Raw genomic sequence first — 22,003 nt, 5'->3', positions numbered from 1 at the left:
AGTTAAGTTTCCAGTGCTTATGAAACCTGCCACAGGAGAGCAAAAGCCACCTTTTTCTTCAAACCCCCCCCCCCCCCCCCACTCCCCTCAGAGAAGCTCACATTGTAAAGAATTTTTGGCTCAGAGATAGTAGCCTCTGTTTTTTATTAGGCCTTCAGGAATGCAATGCGTTGAAGCTTTTAGGGTCACTGTCACTAAAACGTCATATGTGGAGGTGAAAAATACTGAGTGAAATGTTTTTTTTTTTAAAGGAGCCTTGAATAATGTGTCCTTTCCCCAAAGTCATACTGCTAATGTACAATATGTATCCATCAAAAAACAAAAACCTATCAAAATTCATGAGGCACAAACTGTACGACTAAATCTTGTTCTTCTCACATAATATATATTTAAAACCACCTTTAAAAGCCAAAATGAAATATTATTCAGAGATATTTTGACTTATTGTTTTTCTGCAGTTCACAAAACTCACATCTATAATTCAAAAAATGAGCCAAATGATTCTGCATATACGAAAATCAGCATGATAATTGGCTGTCCAGTCTACTGCAGCTTAACAAAGTCAGCCACAATAGGAAACCAAAGCTGCTTTATCATAATTTTAGAAGACACAAAGATAGCTAACACCAATTTTGCTAATTGAAGTCAGTCCTTTTTTTCCCTCCTTTTTTTTTTTTTTTTTTTTTACATATCTGCTTTTCTGTTGTCCTTGGAGACCTTCAGAAGTGGTCCAGTGTGAATGAGAAGCTTTCATTCTCTCCCTGCCGGAGCTCTGCTTGAACAAAAGCCTGTCTTTATTAATTTGTGGCCTTAAGCTTTGGGAATAAACTACAGCGAGCAGAGTTTTAATTTGAGGAAAACTTTAATAAATGTAACCTTTCTGTGGCATTTGTAGCAGTCTGCTCGTCCCTGTAAGCTCAGTGTGGGCATGGTTATATTTTAGTCATCAGCCTTAATGGTGGCTAAAATCTGTTGTATGTCCGAGTCAAATGTCATCTCTCTGGGCTGAACGCAGTCACCGAAAAATAGAAATCAAATTTAAAATTCAAACATGATAAATAAAAAGGAATAGTTTGACATTTTGGGGACATGTATTTATTTTCTCTGCAGCAGAGTTGGATGAGAATTTCAATATCAGTTTCTTATCAGTAAATGTGGCTACAGCCAACAGCTGGTTGGCTTGCAGCACGCTTGCCCCTGTCTGAAGGTAATACATCCACCTATCAGCCCTCTAAAAAGGTCACTCATTAACATGTTAAAGTACAAATGTGTCAAATACCTCAGATAACAAACTGCAGTATGTAAATTTTACCCACTGGTTTCTGTAAAATGTGAACAAATTAAAACTTATGTAACAATAATCGCTATGTTTTAAGTAGCACACACAAGATTGTTTTGGCCCTTTCTTGAGTGGGCCAACAACTCAGAACTCTACTGACACATTATAAAACTTTCCAATCACCTGTCAGGCATTTTTATTCTGGTATTCAGCAATATAAGAGTACACTGTCAGTGATTGTGATCCTGAATTGTTTGCAGGTTGAGATGGGAAATATGAAGAAGGCCAAGTACCATACCTACCAACGAGTGGCGCTGGCTCTGGCTCTTGTCTTCCTCATTCTGGCTCTCTGTGTTTTCAGCTTGAGATATTTATGGAGCCCCAGTCAGGGGAAGGTAAGTTGAAATATCACTGTTGTCTCTTAGAAATCAGCTTGAAGCCATTTTCTTATGTGAATCAGGCCCTGATATTGTGAAGTTTGCCTTTTCACACATGTAGCATACAACAGGGGGATTGGCTTTCAAAGAATTAGCTCAAATCAACTCAGGAAATCGTTATTTGTTGCAATAAATCAACATTTCCACGCACAGTCTTCTTCAGAGTCTGTCTCAAGGATTACCTTTGTCATACGTGTTCTCACCTATACTGGAAAAAGTACAATGGGCATGTTGCTAGTTCATAATTTGGTAGATTGTGTTCAGTCCCTTTTAGTTATATCAAGGACCATGCCAGCTTCTTAGGAAATATAGTTTGACCTTCTACCCAGGACTCAGATGAGAAGACAGATACCCTTCTTCTCTTTTCTGTGCATGCAGTGGGGACATGAGCCCCACAGCTGACAGGTAGTTAGCTTAGCGAAATGAATGATATTGGATGGGCAGGTTAGCATACCTCTGTCTTGCTCGCTAGGCTTCCAAAACCTGCCATTCCTCTTATGTGTGATCTGGTTCAGATGGATCAGGTTCAGGATCCTGAATTAGCCAGAATAAATCATTCTCATCCTCTTCCAAAAAAAATAAAAAATAAAAAATCAACCATATATATGCAGCAGTTGCTCTTCTAATCATCAACAAATGTTTTTGTCTTGTTGAATTTTTAGGTACTGCATCAAATCATTGCGCCCAGTCAGGATAGCAGTTCTGTCTGTGGACCTTAGTTCTATCAGTGAAGGCAAAGACCGTTTGGAGAAAAGTTTATCTGACTGCTAGTTAGCTTAGCACAATGAATGGTAGTGGATGGGCTGCATAGCACACATCTGCCAGAAGTCCTCAGTCCGTCCCTGCTCCCTACTGCATACACAGAGGAGGTAGGGATATCAATCATCAGGTCTAGCTCTGGGAAAGACAGCCAATCAGTGTGCTTCCCAAAAAAATAGTCGGCATGTTGATTTAAATCTGAAAAACTACGGCAACCTTGCTAACAGAAATTTATTAAATCTGAACAATTTGTTGTTTTATTTGTACAAATGACCCTTCCTCTTCACCTTAGGGCATCTGTATCACTTCCTTTCATTTGAATAATAGAAGCATCATCAACACACCCACTCGCTCGCCATCAGTTCTCTAGACATTGACCTGCTCCATTCACACTGTGGCTCCATCGGCTATTAGTCATCGTCATTAATTATGTGTGATTTCTGATCCCTCAGAGTCAGACTTACCTTTTCACACAGAACTCCTGTGTTCATGTTTGGAGTGCATTAGTAAAAGTAGCCTCTCTGTGCTAAGTGTAGTCCTGATCAAAGACAGATGACTCTCCATATCAGCAAATCCCACATCAAAGTAAAAATGCTTGCGTTAGACAAATGAATGGCCACATAGTCTGTGCAGTCTGTACTGTATTCTGCTAGATTAAAAGATGAGTGGGACTTGCAGCTGTGTTTTCCTCCTGTTAGGTTTGATCTGTTAGATCTGCAGTTTCATGAGATCTCGAACCAAAGGACTAACCGTTTTTGTGTTGTTGTTTTTTTACTGCTGTAAATTTTGGCACGTGCCATGTGTCTGCTCTCTGTTCACATTGTAAACATCTCACAAATGAATGTCCTGATAGTTCAAAGCTGGCCTGAGAGGCTGCAGTAGCACTGAAACCTCTTGGCATTGTAATTGGGATAAACTCTTGTCCTGGCAATTCATCTTGTAAAATCCAATTCAATCACACTTGATGGAGAACATTTTCAATCTGCAGCTTTCCCTTGATTTTCCCAAGGGGCCGAAAAAGCTCATTTACCTAAGCCAGAAGGAAAATACATCAATAATTTCACATCCAGAAATAGGATGCTGTTGTGAGCACAGTTGAGAATGAGAGAAAATAATTAAAATTAAATGATGGTTAAAAAGGAGCACATAAATTTCAAGTCTGCAATGCATAATTCCTCTTTATGTGCACTGTCAATGCCATGAAATGAACAAAAGAAAATGTACTGAACAAGATGCACCTCACTGTTGTTGCTGCATCATTGTTATTATATCCAATAACCATGAGAGGAAGGACTAGAAGAAAAACACTATTGATGTAGAGGAACTATTACATTTCTGTAATACTACTCTGGTTAAAATAAGTAAAGGCCATCTCAACACAACTACTCAGAAAATTGGTTACTTTTGAACGGTTGAGGTTCAATGCACTCAGACATTGCATACTTCCACCAAAGCAACCTCAGCCACGAACTAATTTTTAAAAGTTATTTTTCTCAATGTTGAAACAAGTCCAAATTTTAATGGCTTCTTGCTTGGCCCATACTCTCCATACTCCACCAGGTTTGGTGAAATTCTGCGTCATAGTTTGTGTAATCAGTAATTCATTTCTGTTTTCATTTCTTTTTGGATACTTCAGTCCCTAAGTTCTATCCCGCCCAGTTCTGTTCCATTTTCATTTGCTGGTTTACTATTGGTTGGTAGCTTTATCAACCTCAAAAATGCACATTATTTTGGATATAAGCCAAATTGTAGGTAGCCTGGGAACCAAATGAACCTGTTCACTCATTTCAAATGGGTCCTGAAAGATGTGATTTGGTGTGGCGATGTCAGGCTAATTGGTGCTTATACTCAGAAGCTAATTAGAATTTTAAAATTATATCATATTATGTAAATCAACCCTAAAGTGATACCTCATCCCATGCCTTTCAAGTACTCAAAGCCCTTTTCCTCACCCTGCACTTGCTGTGTTTAGTAGTTAGTAGTAGTTGGTGGCCTGTTAGCTTCCACTAAATATATGCGGTTGCCATTTTCTACATTCTGTCATGCAGAAGTAATGCGGGGGAGGGGTAAAAAAAAAAGCATATTTTCTGAGTTCAAGACACCATTTTGAGCAGTCCAAAGCAGAAGTGGAGTATCCCTTTAAAAATGACAGACTTGATTAGATTGAAATTGATTAAAATGAGAATAATGTGCCTGTAATTCATTTCCGCCATCCATGCTAATAGCATTAATTCGAAGACCTTCTGCCATTTTTCTAAAAATTAAAAAGCCACATTTCATTTGCTACCCGTCTCCTCTGAGCTCAGGTGAACCAAGGTTCGTCTTCACTTCCTGGGAAGTCGGTGTTGTCCATGTTCCCTCCTTTCAACATATGAATCACCTTTGAGCCATCTCCTTTGTCCTTGTTAAATATTTCATGCCGGAGGTAGAAGAGTCATTATTTCCACTTTAATAAGCTGTGATCATTCTCACAAGGCACAAAATGTGTTGATGGCAGAGGTTGCCCAGGCGATGAATATCAAACCTGTGGACCCTGGGTTTTACTTTAATGGGGTCTTAAGGGGGAGGCTCATTCTCTGGCTTCCACATCAGTCAGTGAGATGGAGCCACTTCAAAGGAGCAGCACCTGTCTGTCAGATGGGAAGGAAGCTCCCTCAGACACAGCAGGGCAGCAGAACGCAGGTATGTATCTTCAACAAACCCCTGTGGAGCCATTCTGAATTTATACAGGAGGAGGACAGATGGATGAACACAAATCATGATGGGTGCATTAGGTCTGCATCTTGCTGAATGTTGGAGCCAAAGCAGGGTACTTCTGGATTCACATGCTTATTTTCGTTAACCCTCGGCCTGAACCTCTCTCCAATGTATACATATAGAGAGACATGATGTGCCTCTATTTCTTCCCGCCACGCAAAATATTCCATAAACCAGTGCTGATATCTTGCATGGCTGACCTCAGTTTGAACAACAGTCAACAAAGTAGCAAGGTTCCGCAGTGTATTTTACTACAGCTAAGATCCATTTTACAGTCTGAAAAGAACACTGACAATCATGAAAAGCTAATTTTCATCCCTTCTGTGAATTTGTGTGTACCAACAACAACAACAACAACAACAACAACAACAAACAAACAACAGTGCCCTGCTGCTTCCTCCGGCGGTCAATCCCGATATCTCACCCACAAATAGCTGCAACAAAAACACTGCTGCAAAGAAACACGTGATTGAAAAGGAGATTCAAAAACTATACGTTCATAATAACCGAAGTGAGCAGAAAAATGGTGTTATTTCCCAGTGTGAGTAATTTGCAAGTGAAAAAAAACATGATTTTTTGATCTGTTGCTATCTTTGTGTGAAATCTGTTCTTATCACTTCCTGCAGCTGTTTTGACAGATTCAGAGGAGCTGAGAATGAGAGATATCCAAACTAGCTGTGAGATCACATTTTTAACAGTCGAAAGTTGTCGTCAAATGAAAAAGGAGATTGAGCATGCCGAGAAGCACTCTGATGCTACTTGGAGGGTGGCGGCACTTTATTTCCAGGTTTATCACAAGTACGTAGAAACAAGGACTGGTTAAGCCACAAGTCAACAGCTTTGAAAATAGCAAGGGGAAGTGAATAAAACAGGGTTTTGTTTTTTTTTAAATCTCGCTTTGTTTTAGTCAAATAATGATAGCCATTACCCATCCGTAGTACTCCAAGTTGATGGAGTTCACCAAAGCAATGTGACTTCTGCGCTCGTATATAAATAGCCACTGAAAGGCAATTTGCTTTGTATTTCAACATGAGGATACGTTGCCGTCTTTTTCTCTGTGGCTGTGAAGGTGTGGTCGCGTTTGCGCACATGTGATTGTGAATGCATCAGTGTGCCTCAGCTCGTGTGTAGATTAGGCGTCTGCATTCTCCTTTGGCTTACGGCAAATTTCTGTTTACTATGTGCTCATTATTGTTCTGGGCCACAAGTCTCACCAGGGGATTTTTCCTCCTTGTAAATTAATCCTCTGTTATTACTGGTTTACATCAGCAAGTCGGCAGAAATGGAATCCGGCTGGTGAGTGCAGCAGAAAAATACGGGAAAAAAAATTTGCCGTGAATAAAAACTGCTTTTGAAAAGTGTTTTGGCAAATAAAAAAGGATCAAATCTAGGTGCTGATGTATGTTTAAGCATATCTGTGAAGCCAAGCATTTAAAATATCAGTAGATTACATTTTCCTGGTGCTATTTTTAATTCATGGGCCACTTTGACAGAGATTATCTGCAGACCAGCAGCCAGGAGCAGAGTAATTGTAGACCTGTAGATGTTGTAAACCAGTTTTTTTTTTCCCCTTCTTCTTCCTGGAGGAGCCTTGAACAGCTCACAGGTACTGTATGGCAAAACTGCCTGAGAAATACATGAATGTCAGACGGCAGCAAAGTGCTCCATTATTCAAGCTGAAATTGCATTGCTCACCTTGATGCCTTTCCTTCTCGGGTCCCAAGGTAGCTGCTGACTTGTCGCTCCTAATGGCCTCTTAAAGGCCTCACTGTCAGGATCGTCTTCTTTAATGAACACAGCTCCGCCTGCTGCTTTTCCACCGGTCACAGGTGTATGGCCTCTCAAGGACCCCTGCTGTTTATTTATTGCTCATAGTCCATATATACCCCGCAGTCCCCTCAGTGCCCAGGTGTCAATATGTAACCAGGGATGGGGACAGAAGATTTGATCATGATATGATTGTATCGCTTTCTTCTTTTTTTTTTCTCCGAGACTAAAACAAGACAAACTTCTTCTTACCTCCAGTTTGTTTACTCAGTCTTGTGTGGAGGAGTTATTATTCTGGGGAGGCAACAGGGCTTATCTAAACAGCTGGTTTGGCGAGACCTGCTGGGGAGGTTTGCCCCCTCTGTCTATTATCTGTCCTGATTTTACACGTCAAGCTCATTCATTCATTCATTAGCAGCCTCGCGTCCACCGGTGTTTCTCCTCCCTGGTCGCTACAGGTTCCCTCCTCAGATAATGTATTATGCCTTCCACTTTGGGAACAGTCAAAAAAAAAAAAAAAAAAGAGGGAATGGGAGGCAGACCGCAAAAAAACAAAAGAGAGTTGTTTTAAATTGTTGTCAGCGGAGTGCCTGAGGTAGGAAGGCTTCATGTTTGTGGCTGCTGCAGAGAGCGTGACGGCACTGCTAAGCCCACCGTGAGTTCGTTAGTTATTTCTTAGGCATATTTAGTAATGATTTTTTTTAGAAGCTTGAATAATATGAGTAGATCAGAAACTTAATTACTAATACTTTATTTAGCCAATCCACCAGTATGTTGCACGTATAATTCGGTGTGCAAACACACGCAAATGCCTGCTTCTTTTTTCCCTCCCCAGGCTGTTTCTCCCTCTCCTCTTTGTCTCACCACTGACTGCCAAGTAGACTCCTCTGCTCTGTTGTACAATTTAGAATGTGATTGAGCTTTCACATCCACTTTCACTCTCCCAGTAGTCGGCACCGCTTACGGCCTCTGTGTGCATTCACAGCCGCAGTGCTGAAACAGAACGGAGGGAAGTGAACAGCAAAGTGGAAATACTTGATTTATCTGTCCTTTCTCAATATATTTGAGGCTGTAATTTAGAAATTTTGATGTGATGTTGCTCTTTACTCTGATGGATCCTGATTATAGAAATAATTAAATCTGTATCCTGAATAATGGCTATGTCAGTGTGCTACGCTATAAATCTGTCAGCAATTAAAAGGTTGCCTTGACTTTCTGTGAGTTAGGCCAATTAGTAACCTTACTCAATATGTGAGGAGCAAAGCTGCATCTAAATCACGCTGCAGGTCTGGCACTCAATCTAACACCTCATGTAAGATAACCACAGTTCATTAGATGTTTCTTAATGTGAGAAAACAAAAAAAAAAGCAAACTTGCAGCAGCTCTAGAAACTAAAATTTTAATGACATGTATCTGTTGCATCTAAACCTGCCAGGCTTGTTTTGGACTGCTGGCTGAGATAAACATGGAGAAATCAGCAAACATAACACACTTTTAAAAAGGAATAGCTTTCATCCAGTGAAGCTTCAAGTGTTTACACAGGAAATTAGCAAAGTAAGCCAGACAGCTTATGTTGTAATGAACCTCGTTACACCCTATTTAAATGATGAAATTTAAAAACACACACACACACACACACACACACAAACAAACAACGGACAACTCCATTGGTTGGAAGCATTATCTGTGTTGCACTTTATGCTGCTGTGCGCCAGCATGTGATTGGGCCTCAGAACTGAGCTGAGCCACTGAGATTTAAACCTATTATCACATTTGAATGTTACAAACAGCTTTTACATTGTCACTGGTGAAAGACAAACCCGCGGGGGGGGGGGTGAAATTGTGTAATGTTTGTTAAAATTTAGAAAAGTGTGAAGTGGGGAGAAAAGAGAAGACTGAGTTAAAGTGTAAGATGTGAGAAATTCATGCACAGGTGTAAATGACACCATTAACTCCTGCATCGAATTGCAATAATTGTTAAAACCATTAAAGCCTGTTTAATATAACTATACTTGCTCTTTTCCTACAACAAGTCAAAATGTCTTCAGTGAATGAGCTGTGAGGCTGATTCATCTGGGAACAATGAAGAAACCTGAGTGCTCTGATGCACAAAATTATATCGAGAAAGCAAAACGGCATATAAAGCACAAGACTGACAGATTTCTTGCCTGGAAAGAACGGAAAAACGGATGAAGCTCATTAATCTGAAGGGGAAGCGTATTTTGCTCTCAATGTCATTGTCAGACAAAAGAAAAAACCCCAAAACTTATGTCCTATGAGAGTAAAACTTAACATTCAACTTTTGCACCGGACAAATTAAGGAGAAACTGCTGATAATGTAAAAATGTAGCTAATTATACTGGCTGATGATTTACACGTCAAATACAGTGGGATGGTTTGAGATTCCAAATCTTTAATAGGGGGGTGTGTTAATGTGCAGCTGTTCCTAAATAAGATCGTTAAGTTAATTATTCAAACCACTTCCTGACATGCCATACGTCCATGTCTCCTACCTACTGGTTATTGACAGCTTCTTGGACCTTTAATGCACCTTTATGTTGTTCTCCTGGCATCAACCTGATCTCAGAAATAGAATAAATACCTTTACACTGCATTGTGTGTCACCGACATCCGTTAAAAGTACATAACATCACTATGGAAACAGAGCCAATATAAATCAGTTATGCTTTGTGTCGGGAACACAAGTCGCCTGGTTCAGCAACGTCAGGCGATGGCTGGTGGTTACAGTTCTTAAAAACACAAGATGTTCAGAATCAGGCGAGCAGGTTGTGACGGTGGTCCTGACAAACGCCACACGATGAGCGCTACCAAAAACTAAGCGCACATTTGTGCCCTGAGCAAGCCATTTCTCTCATTTGCTCTCTCCCTACAACTCTGAAAACCTGTATGGATAATGTGATCCCAGCCAATCATTAAAATTATCTGAGTATATAAGTAATCATGTGCATCAGTGGGTTTGCAAGCAGGCAGGATTTAAAGATTTATCAATGCAAATAAAACAGTAATGGAGGAAACTACAAAGCATTGTAAAATTCAAACCAGCATTCTAATCCAAAATAGTGAGAGATAAGACAAAACTAAAATACAAACTTAACTCATCCCAACAACAGGTGGGAGAACAGGACTGCAGGATGAAGCTGATAGGATAAAAAGCACTAATTCCAGGTATGTGGCTGGAGACACAAGTGAAAACAGGAACCAACACAACAGGTTTTGACCAAAAATAAGACAGTGGTATGAACAAAAACAACAAGCTGAGAGAAAAAAAAAGCCACTGGAAAGATCAAAATGCTTCATTCCACCAAAAAAAAAAAAAAAAAAACGAGTAAAAATAACACAAAAAGGGGGACGGCACGGTGGTGCAGTGGTTAGCACTGTCGCTTCACAGCATGGGTTCAGCATGGGGGCTGCCTGGGTTCTCTCTGGTACTCCAGCTTCCTCCCACAGTCCAAAGACATCAAGAGGGGACGAGGCTGATTGATACTCTAAATTGACCGTAAGTGTGACTGTGAGTGTGAATGGTTGTCCGTCTATGTGTTGGCCCTGTGATGGACTGGCGACCCGTCCAGGGTGAACCCCTCCTCTCGCTTGAAGGCTGCTGGGATAGGCTCCAGCCCCCCTAACCCGAACCCCACCCCCAGCCCCCCCAATGAACCTTAACAGGATAAGTGGTAGAAAATGGATGGATGGCTTGGTTTACACTGTTCTGGACAGATGAAATAACAGGACACATTCCTAAATACAGGAAGCTGATGATGGCTGTTTTGATGTTTTCACTTCCTCCCCCCCCCCCCCCCCCCCCCCCCCCCCGTGTGAACAGAGGCGCAACAGATTTCCTCTAAGCTGGTACACCAGGGGTCTCACTTAAACTGTATCCTTTGGGCTTTTGTCTCTCACTGAGATATAATTTGGGGCTCATTTACTGCCTGACAGGAACAAATAATAGCTTATGTGAAATGTTTCAGGGTTTAATTAACAACAGTGCTGGAATACAGTTCACATTAATATCAGAAGTCAATCTGAGGAACAAGATGTCCAGCAGGAATGTACAAATAAGGTATTCGTAATGACCTTATGAGTGTACACTTTAAAATTAGCATTACATGAATCACCGCTGATCATTGAACTTCCTGTGAAAAGGTTACAAAAGAAAAAAGTAATCTAATTTTATGTTTAATATTTGTGGCTTCACTTATCATAACTCAGAGGGTACAGAGGGTGATAATTGGAACGTCCTCGCTGTAATATATTGTAGTTCTGAGGGTGAGTAGTAATTCTCCTCATTCTCCCCGGTGTGTATTCTCTCGTTCTACCGGAGATTTGATCACCTAAATTAACCTCGTGTCAAGAATAAACCTTAAACCTCAAATGTTTATTTGATATGTAACCGATGAATTTTAGCTGCTTCTTTTTTTCTTTTTTTTTCTCACGTGCATCAAAAAAAAAGAAAAATCCTTCGGAATTTACACGGGGCGCGCTATTTTAGTTCGAATGATTATGTAGCAATTATAGTTGTTAACAGCACGTTGTCAACAATTTGTACTCATTTTCTACAAATTAGTGCAAATCAAACATTTCATATAAATCAAACTTTTCTTCACAAACCAGTAAAAGGATTCTAAATTCCTTTTTTCCCCCTGGATGGATGGAATTCAAACCAGCATCAGGTCTGCTCATCACATTCAGGATGCAACGTCAGTTAAGCTGTGAAAGACATTCTGGGACTTGTAAGGTTTCAAGGATACTACAGTATATCTATAGATGTAGAATAGGGATTTTAGGGATACTTCACACAGAAAGTATAAATTTGCCTTTAGGTACTCACATTTGGCATTGTGAACTCCTGTTTTTCCCCTACCTTATGTCTAAAATATCCATGAATACATTTTCAAACGTATCATCCAATATAATCCATAATTTCATCCAGTCTGGAATCTCAAAGAAGCTCCACGAACTCTTAGGTTTGAGTTCAGTAATGAAAAAAAAAAAATGGTGAAGTTCTGGGGCGACCTGATCCAGCCGAATGTGGCGCAGAAACCCTAAGTTTGTAGATTGTGGAGTTTACAGCTAAATAAAGAATATACTGAGTTTGACGACATTAAATATAAAGACAAATTTGAAAAAGCTCCACCATCGTCTCACACAAAAAGCTCACTTGAGGTGGTTTTTGCCTTTTTTCACAGTTAATTATGTGAAATGGAACTCTTATAGTTTGCCTTGACAAGTGAATAGAAACAATTAAAGATATATGTTGAGATTGAGTGAGTGGGTCGGATAATAACTTGTGCTGAAACATGAATCAAATTACTGCCTTATTACCGTTTGTTTTCTAATAACAGGAGACAATGTTAAGTTGTAAAATCACAGGCCCAGGCCACTCGCAGCATAATGTGTTTGTGTTCCCCCAAAGGGTCTTCAAAGTATTTATTAAAAAGAAGAGCAAACCAGCACTGACATGGAACCCACAGTGGGGCCATGGCAACAGACCAAGAGCTTCTCATCAGGTCCCAGTGCCATAGCCCAGAGTCTCTGCATCAGACTCCCCCACCCACCCCCATCCCCTTTTATTGTGTCTTCAAGGCAGACGCATGGTGTAAACAATGTTGGAACAATTACGAGCCTGTATATCTCCCAGCAACTCTGTTAGGAATTGCTCTAACAGTCTACCTTGTTATAGGCATATGTTATAAGTCGCTGATGAAGTAGTTGCAGGGTTTTGCTGTTCTGGGAATATTAGTAGAGTTACAGTTATAAAAGAAGAGAGGCGGCTTTGCTCTTGTTGTAGCAATTCTAACTTTGATCACCCTTCCCAAGCCTTGGCTGTTGCTGAAGATCTGGAGCAGAGCCAGTATCTTGTGACTTGGGCTGGAAGCTTCGTATACACTGGGGTTTTTGATGCTTTCAGCGCACAAAAAAATGTGCACTTTGATGGCACTCAGATAAACACACGGATGATAAACAGCAAGGTGAGCGTGTGCTGACACGTGTTGGTGGTTCATCAGCGAATTCACATGATTGAGAAGTATTTTCACCCTTTATGACCCAAAAGGAAATTCAACCAGTGACTTTTAGAAGGGGAAAAAAAAAGTCCCAAAAAAGAGCACTTTTCCACAAAGAAATTTTGTGATTACTGTAAATTCCATTAATCTGGTCAAATCATGGCCTTGCATCTAAATGATCCAAATTACAGGTTTATAGCTCTCACAAGCTGTTTCTTAAATGCCACTTAGCTGCTGGAACACAGAGTATAAGCTCTTGTTGATTTATTCAGAGGTGAATTGGCTGAAAACCAGTCGAGCGATAAGGAGATGTATCCACCATAGAGGTCACTCCCCTGGTGACAGTCTGTACGCTGTGGCTTCTAGCCTCTGAACTATATGGGACAATCTATTGTCCGTTCAAGTCTGTTGTAGATTCTCCGATTTGCCTCTGAATGCATCGGACTCTCTCTCGGAGGGAGTGGGGGGGGGGGGGGTACCTTTGATGAATATTTCATAAACCTCAACGGCCCTTTTATAACAGGAGATTGGTGGTATTCAAATATGTTCACCTCAACAATAAGCAACAGAATTCATTCAGCTCTCCTGACAAAGAGCAGATTGTTCTCCTGCGCAGCGCTGTGATTACTTGGCTGGGAAAGGCTGTACAGGAAAGATGCAGCGTGAAACAAACCCGTGACTGAGAGGAAAGCGAAATGGCAGCCAAGCCCTTTGTGTAGTTTAACTTAATTTTCTTTTAACCGTTTGTTTTTATTTATTTATTTGTTTGGGGTTTTTTTTTTTTGTGCCGTTTGTTGGTACTTTAGAAGAGGCATCTGTCTCATGTTGACTCGTGGAGACTTGTGAAGATGTTACATCATTTGCCATTTCCTGAAAAAGGGGTTGAACACCATCTTTAAAGGGCCTTGTTAAGTTCCTCCACTCCATCTCTCAGCTGGCAGGTGAAGATTAAAAAAAAAAGTATTCTCATGGCCATTTTGAAAGCCCCCCCCCCCCCCCCATCCACCACCACCACTGTTATTGAGGGGAAGAAAAAAAAGACCATTTCTTTCTAGTTTATTTGGGGTTTGGCCAAAACTTAAGAAATACCCAAACAACCTGGTTGAATATCTTCTGCCTCCCTCCTGAATTTGCACTGTCAGCCTCTGTCATTTTTCCTTGAATACATACATTTGTATCCTCTTTGGCATATTGACAATGAACACATTGTGTGTTACAGGTTTCACAAAAGCTCAAGGAAGGAAAGTATGCTTCTTCTTCTTCTTTTTTTTTTAAGCAGAAAGTTGAGGGGAAACGTCAGATTCCCTGAGCTGTCGTAAAAAGACAATACAAGCCTTTGTTGTTTTTGCTTTGATTTTTGTAGAGATCATAGAAACAAACTACACATAGAACAACAATATACACCGGCGCCTCAGTTTCTTTCACAATAGTGTGTAGTGAGGAGCTTCCAGAGTCCCCCCTTCCATCCTCCCTCCTGAATGTGGCTCTATTATCGGCACAGTAGCACATATTGCGTGATTTATTGCCAGCGAGAGCTCAAGTTGTTTAAAACGACTGGTGTGATTAGTCATATATGCTTCAAAGCTGAAAAAGCAGTGCACAGTGCTTCTGTAAATTAACAGCAGCTGCAGACTGTAGTCGACCACAGCAAGGTGGTCAAACGTGGTAAGCGGCAGAGTCGCTGGGGGACAAAGAGAAAGTGGGTCATTACACCCCTTTCAGGTACAAGTAGGTTGACAGAGGAGAGAGGTGGGCCACATTCAAGATTCGGAGGCTCTCCTAATTTATTTTCCTGCAGTGAAAATGAAACAGTATGATAGTTGGTACATCCTGCCAAAAGTCTACTTGAGTTACTGCACAAATGTGCTTTATATTCCAAAAGTTCTTGGAAAAGTCCAACAACTCCATTTTTCTTGACAAAAAAAAAAAAGATTCTTTGAAAACTGAAGTTTTTGTTGCTTTTTTTTTTTTTTTTTTAAAGGGACCTTTAATCCTGTTATTGCCCTCTGATTTAGGTTAAAATGTCAAGTTCATATTAAACATGGTTTACATTTCAAATGAAGTAAACAAATGCAAAATAATCCCAAACTCACTCAGTTTACTCAGAAGAGAGTGAGCTCCTGAGTGTGTGTGTGTGTGTGTGTGTGTGTGTGTGTGTGTGTGTGTGTGTGTGTATGTGTGTGTGTGTGGAGGGGGGGGGTGTCTTAAAGAGACAGAATCTAAATTGGATTTTTAAAATTTTTGAATGGTTCTTCCCTTAAAAAACAACTGCTGGGAGCTCTTAATAAACTGAAACAGGTCCATTAGCGGAGTGAGTCATTTGAACTAGTTCTCCACATCTTCTAAAACACTTCAAGTCTACCTTCATTAAGTTTTGGCATTTATTTTATAATTTATTTGGGGTTTTTCTTCTTGACCTCAGTGACAGTAGATATTATAATCACACTTTTTCCCAGACTGGTAGTTTATCAGCCCGCCTGGGAATCCAGCGCTGTATGGTCAAACAATGGGGTTGAACCAAAGGTTTGATTTGAAATAAATGGAAACGCTGACCTCTTCTGACCCTTAAAATTTTTTTCATTTCAGCAGATATGAAATTTGACCCCACCTGGCTTAAATTTGTTGTGATCTGGTTCAAGCGATCCACAAATACAGAAGTTATGTGAATTTAACCGATTTCCCTCAAAATCGCTAAGAATAAATGCAGTGGGAGAGACCTTGATGTGGCCTGAAGTTAAACTGCAAGATTAAGCAACCTTGACTCGACTGTCGAGTCTGCAGGACCGCCATGTATTCCTTTAAAAGACATTGCATAAATTTTTATCTACATAACCATCTACTTCTGAGAGTACTTCAGATGGAAGAGCTCACATAGCTTTTCACTTCTTCACGGATGGCCTTTTGTGCTATCTGACACTTATCCGATACCAATTTGATTAAGGGCAGGAGACTCTAACACATTCCTCTATGTAGCTTAAGTATTTTGTATTGCACAATCGAAACAACTTTTCAAGGAGATTGGTTTTGAACTTGCACTAAAATGATTTTACAGACTGCTGCCCATTAGAGGGAAAAACCCAACCTTGGACACTCCTATGCTATTATCAGTTTGTGATGTTTAATGCACTTCAGGAGTGGTGTGTTGTGATGAAATGTCAAAAAAAAAAAAAAAAAATTAGCCAAAACCGCTATCCTTTCAGCTGTAGCTGTATAACATTCAGGAGTATTGAGATTTTTGTAAAATGGGTATTTCGTAGCCTCACTTCTTCTACTGTGGATTAGAATGATTACTGGACATCAGTGCAAGTAAGTGAGACTCCAAAAGTCTGATCTTTATATGATGTTGTAAATGTTTCTGTGATTAAACTTTCCCTTATAGCTCTGCTGGAAATATTTTTTCAAGCGCCATCCCAATATGTGTTGGCAAATTATCTGCCACACAAGAAGAAGCTAGGGTGTTTATACAAATCAAAAACATCAAATATCGCGCCAGAAGGGGAGGTACATGTGTGGTACGCTGCCAGTAGCAGTTTGTTTTCAAAGCGTTAATAGGAATATGTTGCTATTAGAGCCTTACATCTATAGCTTATTCTTTGAGGCTAACGACTTTAGCATTTCCTTCACTAGCGGTTGGCATGGAGAATCATTCATCAAACTGATGCTTAAAGTAATTGCTTGGGTGAATTCCCAAAAGCACTTTAACCCCTTGCCAACATAGTTTTCAGCTTTCATTTAATGCGACATAGACCACACACTCAGATTGTGATTTTTGTACGGCTTCCAAATACATTAAAATGCCACAAAAGTGCAGAGGTTGAAGCTGCACTTTGAACAAGATAAAAGTAACTTGACATTATTTTTGTTAGCCTCTTGTGAATATTGCCTTAATATTTATTGAGGTAATTTATTCATTTGAGGGTTTTTTGTTTTTTTTTTAAACGCACCATTGGCAAATGTTGCTTCTAAAGAAGATTAAAAAAACAAACAAAAAGGGAGGGCAAACTCGAATACTGTCTCCTAATTGCTGGCATCCAGCTATTTACCTCCACATAAAAACAAAAACCACAGAAATGTTGGTGCTAATTATAATGCAGAAATGTTACAGTGCCTTACAAATGTTTATATTTAGAGCCAGAGTTTGCATCCCTTCATTACACACTGACTGGGCACATGCTTACAGCTTCCAGATAAAAGTTAAGATTGCCTGGTTGTATATTTCGAGGATTTCTCTTAATATGCTTCCAAGGAAGTCCTGTGTGGCAGTTATAAGCAAATTTGAGACTAAAATAAGACTTGGATGGGCAATTAAAGGAAATAAAAGAAATAAACATTGTCGTGTCATAAAAAGGTGGGCAATTTTAAATTAGGGGCTACTTGGAGAGGGTATAATTACACCATGGCAATTGCTCAACCTCAGTTCTAGCCTCTGTATAAATATAATCAAATTCAGTCCACAACTTTTTGAGTAACCCTGCTAACAGACAATGCTGATGATCACATTACCTCCATGGCAGAGGCAACAACCCTTAACCAAAATCAGTCTTTCCATGACCTCGCCTCACCTTCTCTGGGGACTGCAGCTTCCTCCCACAGACTCGCAACAAGCAGATTAGGTTCATTAGTGCCTCTATTGGTGTTTGAACGCTGACCTGATTGGCTGCTGAGATTGGCTCCACCTGTAACCCTCCTGATGATATGCGGTGGAGCTGGTGGATTACTCGATGTTTGGGAGGAGTGAGTCATTTTCAAAATGATGCAATAAACAAGTCATTAAATCTATTTGCAGAGTTATTTGCAGGCATTAGAGATTTAGAGGGATATTACTTGTATTATCAGGGCACAATAAACCTTCAGTCTTGATTCTTATTACAAAAGTCAAATTTACACATACAGTATATACTCACACATATATACATATAGACATACATATACACACACACATATACATATACTCACATATACACATATACACACATATACATATAAAATTGAGTCCATATATACAGTATACACACACACACACACACACACACACATATATATATATATATATATATATATATATATATATATACATACATACATACACACACACACACACACACATCATTTTCAGCGTAGATGTATGCAAGTCAACAAGCGCTATGATCCAAATGTAACCTACATTGTGTGAGCGCCATCCACCACGGGACTTGAACCATGACCACAAGCATGGGAACTGGATGGACCAGCAAAACACATGGATGCTAGCAAAGCACATGTCTTAAGGTTTTCAGGGAGTGTGGTTCACTCTCTGTATAGCACTTCCACCTGGCCTCAGTTATACAGATACCCATATTAATCGTTTTATCGTGCCATATGATGCTACTGTCAATACTTCTGTAGTCTAACCCATCTTAAACCACATGAACTTGTGTCTTGCCACACTTCATTGTTGAAAAGTATGTTTAGGATGGGTTGGTGGAGCGGTTAAGTATTCCAAAAGCATTTGTTAAGGTCAGATATCCTGACATGCCTTCAGTTTTAACACTTAAGATTTAAGAGACATGCTTAGTTTTTATGAGGGCAGCACGGTGGTGCAGTGGTCAGCACTGTCACCTCACAGCAAGAAGGTTCCAGGTCCGAGCCCCTGCTCGAGCCCGGGATCTTTCTGTGTGGAGTCTGCATGTTCTCCCTGTGCCTGGGTGGGTTCTCTCTGGTACTCCGGCTTCCTCCCACAGTCCAAAGACATCAAGAGGGGACGAGGCTGATTATTGACCGTAGATGTGAATGGTTGTCTGTCTCTATATGTTGGCCCTGCGATGGACTGGTGGCCTGTCCAGGGTGAACCCCTACTCTCACTTGAAGGATGCTGGGATAGGCTCCAGCCCCCCCACGAACGATGGCTTGGTTTACACTGTTTGGACTCACTACTGCATACAGGAAATGATTAGTGGTCTGAATCCACACGCTGCAAGTGAGGAGGATTGAACGTGGGCCTCCAACAGCAAAGTCTGGTGTTTGTGGGAATGAAATGTCTTCCAAGTACATAACGAATGTCACATTTCAGCAGTAAGCCTTCATCATATTTATGCCATTTGCAGCAGAGAATGCCCATTAAGGGGATTTTTGAAAGTTATGTTGCCCTTTTAATATGGATTTCTGTATTGTATTTTTTTCCGTTTACTGATACAAGTGTAATATTACCAAAATTAAGTTCAGTTTTATTTATATATACACAAACACATACCTACCAGTAGGCTACAGTGAGTGTCACCTTTTACGTTTAGGTGATTTTGATGCTTTGTTCTTGTACTTCTGTTTAAAGGGCACTTACGCTGTGAATGGCATGCTGCTGCTGAAAGCTCAAGATCAAAATGAATTCAAAGTACCTGAAGGACATTTCAGCGAGTGCTGGTAAAACTTGTGTGTGTAAAGGGCTTTTTAAGATCCATCTCCCCCTGACAAATAGCATCAAGTTGTACACTCTTGACAACCGTCCCCCTCTTCACTCTGCCTCCTTACAGGGATTTTCTCCCTACATGTTGTATGAGCTCCTAGGGCCATGATTATTATGTCCACTAGAGAGCGTCGGTTACTCAAACACCAATGAAGACCATTTTTCGACTTGCACACTGTAACAAAATGCTGTAAGAATACGGTTAAATTCTGACAGTTTTCACTTAAAACAGTGTGCTACTGTAGGAAACAATGCATTCTGGGCAACATTTCTGGGCACTTTACTGTTTCCCATAAAATACTGTAACATACTGTTAATAGCATTGCATTTTGGGAGTGATGTTTGAATAAACAGTAAAAATGCGGGACAGTACAGTATTTCAAGAGGCACATGCCGAGAAGCCTTTTCTGGACTCTTCTGTTGAGTATACTTGAGAATCCTCTATCACCATACGATACCTAAGTTGAAATAGCCTACCTGTTATCTTTCCTGGTGATGTGTGCTTTCTAAAAGGTACTTCTGTTGAATATCCTTAAACTGTGAGTGCCAGTAGTCTACTGTAAAAATCAAGAAAAAAACAGTAATGTACTGTAATTCAGTACATTAATTACAGTACATTACTGTTGGTATTATTCCAGTAATATACTGTCAAGTATAAAACAGTAAGCCAACCGTAAAATTGACAGTAAAACACTGGAACCACTGCTGCCAGTATTTTACTGTTAGTTTACGGGACAATTGTTTACAGTGCAAGAAAACATGCTAACATTTGCCCTTTTTTCTCCATCAAGAAAGGGTTTAGTTTGTTGGACCCTGTTCTCAACTCACACTCCTCTTTCGTTCAGTCGGCATCGAGTTGAAAAACAAAAAAAAAAACAAAAAAAAGAACAAAAACCGGTTGAGCCAGTGTTAGAAACTAGCAACCACTAAACTAATGCTTTATTCAACACTCTGTGCCCCGTTTCCCACCATGATCATAACAAACCTAACCAGAAAACAAACAAAAAAATGAAAACTGAAAGAAAATGCAGATGGTCCAGCTGTTTTTAGTGGGGTTGTACAGGTGTAAAGGAGCTGACAATTACAAACCATGCCCTTTTGTGGACAGCCTCTATGTAGATATACTCAATGAAGAGGATTCCAACACAAAATAATAAAAACACAGGTGCAGGGTCATCATAATGGGCTAATGATGAGATACACACACTATGTTGCCACATTTTAACATGTTGCACCGGGTAGTGCTGCGCCTGCTGTCATGTCTTCAGTGAGATTGATGCTATGCACTGCCAATGAGCTCATTTTACTCTGTAGCAACTAAGTTGATGACGCATTAGTCACTGACCAGCATTGTCTAAATTGAATTTTCCAAGCTGGCGCCTGTCCAGAACCAGCTGCCTGTATTCAGCAGGCATCACCAAACAGCGGCCTGCATGTGTTTGGCAGCTGGAGAGCATTCTTACTTCATTTATCTGAATTCTCCAGGCCTCGAGAGTTGACAGGCTTGGTAATCAGTGTCCACGAGTATAATCCCCATGGTCTCAAGCCACCACACAATCAGATCTGCTCCTACCTCTACACACACACACACACACACACACACACACACACACACACTCTCAGATTTGATAGAGGAAAATCTGTTCAAATAACCTTGTAAAAGAAAACAGATCCACAAATCTGCATACCATACAGAGTCTGACAGCAAATATAGGGAACATGTGTATATGTGTGAAGGCCATCTGCACCAATATTCCTGGGTGGAAAATCTATACTGGCTGTAATCATTTCACATACTGGTCCCCATTTTCAATCTGAGTATTTCCTCTTCTCTGGGCTCGTTTATAAAAACCTCCAAACACATCTAATTACCTCATGTTTGTGGAGAAACTCCAGTGTGTCTCTTTAATCATCATTATACAAGGGCAGGCTTAATTATTATAGCAGTAACTGTTTTCTTGTACTTGGCTACACATCTGCAGCGGCAATTTCAAATGTGTCATAGATATGTTCCATTTTTATGACTGAGAGTCTAATAAAACAAACAAACAAACAAACCAAAAAAAACGTTTCCAACTGGAGTGCTTGGGCGACATTAGTAGTTCTCATGTGGCTGCCCATGTGAAGAGACATGAGATCTGAATAATAAGTGTGGTGCAGCCTGCTTGAGGACACAAGAGCCAGAGGTAGAGACAAGAGAAACAGAAGGCTGCCTGTGCATCAGAAGGAGAGCTGAGGTGAGGGATTTTCTTTAAATGTCCAGACATTTTGAGTTAAATCTGCTGCTGTTAGAAAAGTCAAATGATTTTTTTTTTTTAGTTTGGGGGAGTGGGGTGGGGTCTGCAGCTCCTTTGTAAAAACACTTACAATGGCTACATTTCGCTGCAACATATTGGCCAACAATCATACCTGTAATTCCTGGAGGTAGAAATGTGGCTAAGAGCAAACTGATGGAAAAAAGGTGTCTTAAATATTGGAGTCCTCACACAAACGATCAAAACAGCATTCCGAACCAGGGAGAAGTCCGATTTCTGAAAGTCGGCGT

General features: G+C 40.3%; 1 protein-coding gene across 1 annotated transcript in view; it reads left to right on the top strand.

Moving 5' to 3' along the window:
• Positions 1-22,003, top strand: part of tnmd (tenomodulin) — a 55,925-nt gene that overhangs the window by 4,975 nt on the left and 28,947 nt on the right. The window contains exon 3 of the mRNA XM_086222002.1: positions 1,540-1,674. Coding sequence (XP_086078128.1) covers positions 1,540-1,674 — 135 coding nt within the window. The remainder of the gene's footprint in view (positions 1-1,539; positions 1,675-22,003) is intronic.

This window comes from Aulostomus chinensis, chromosome 13 (genome assembly GCF_037954235.1).
Source record: "Aulostomus chinensis isolate RoL2024-O1b breed Wild chromosome 13, RoL_Achi_v1.0, whole genome shotgun sequence".
NCBI classification, from domain to species: domain Eukaryota; kingdom Metazoa; phylum Chordata; class Actinopteri; order Syngnathiformes; family Aulostomidae; genus Aulostomus; species Aulostomus chinensis.
This window is presented reverse-complemented; position numbering and strand designations above follow the sequence as displayed.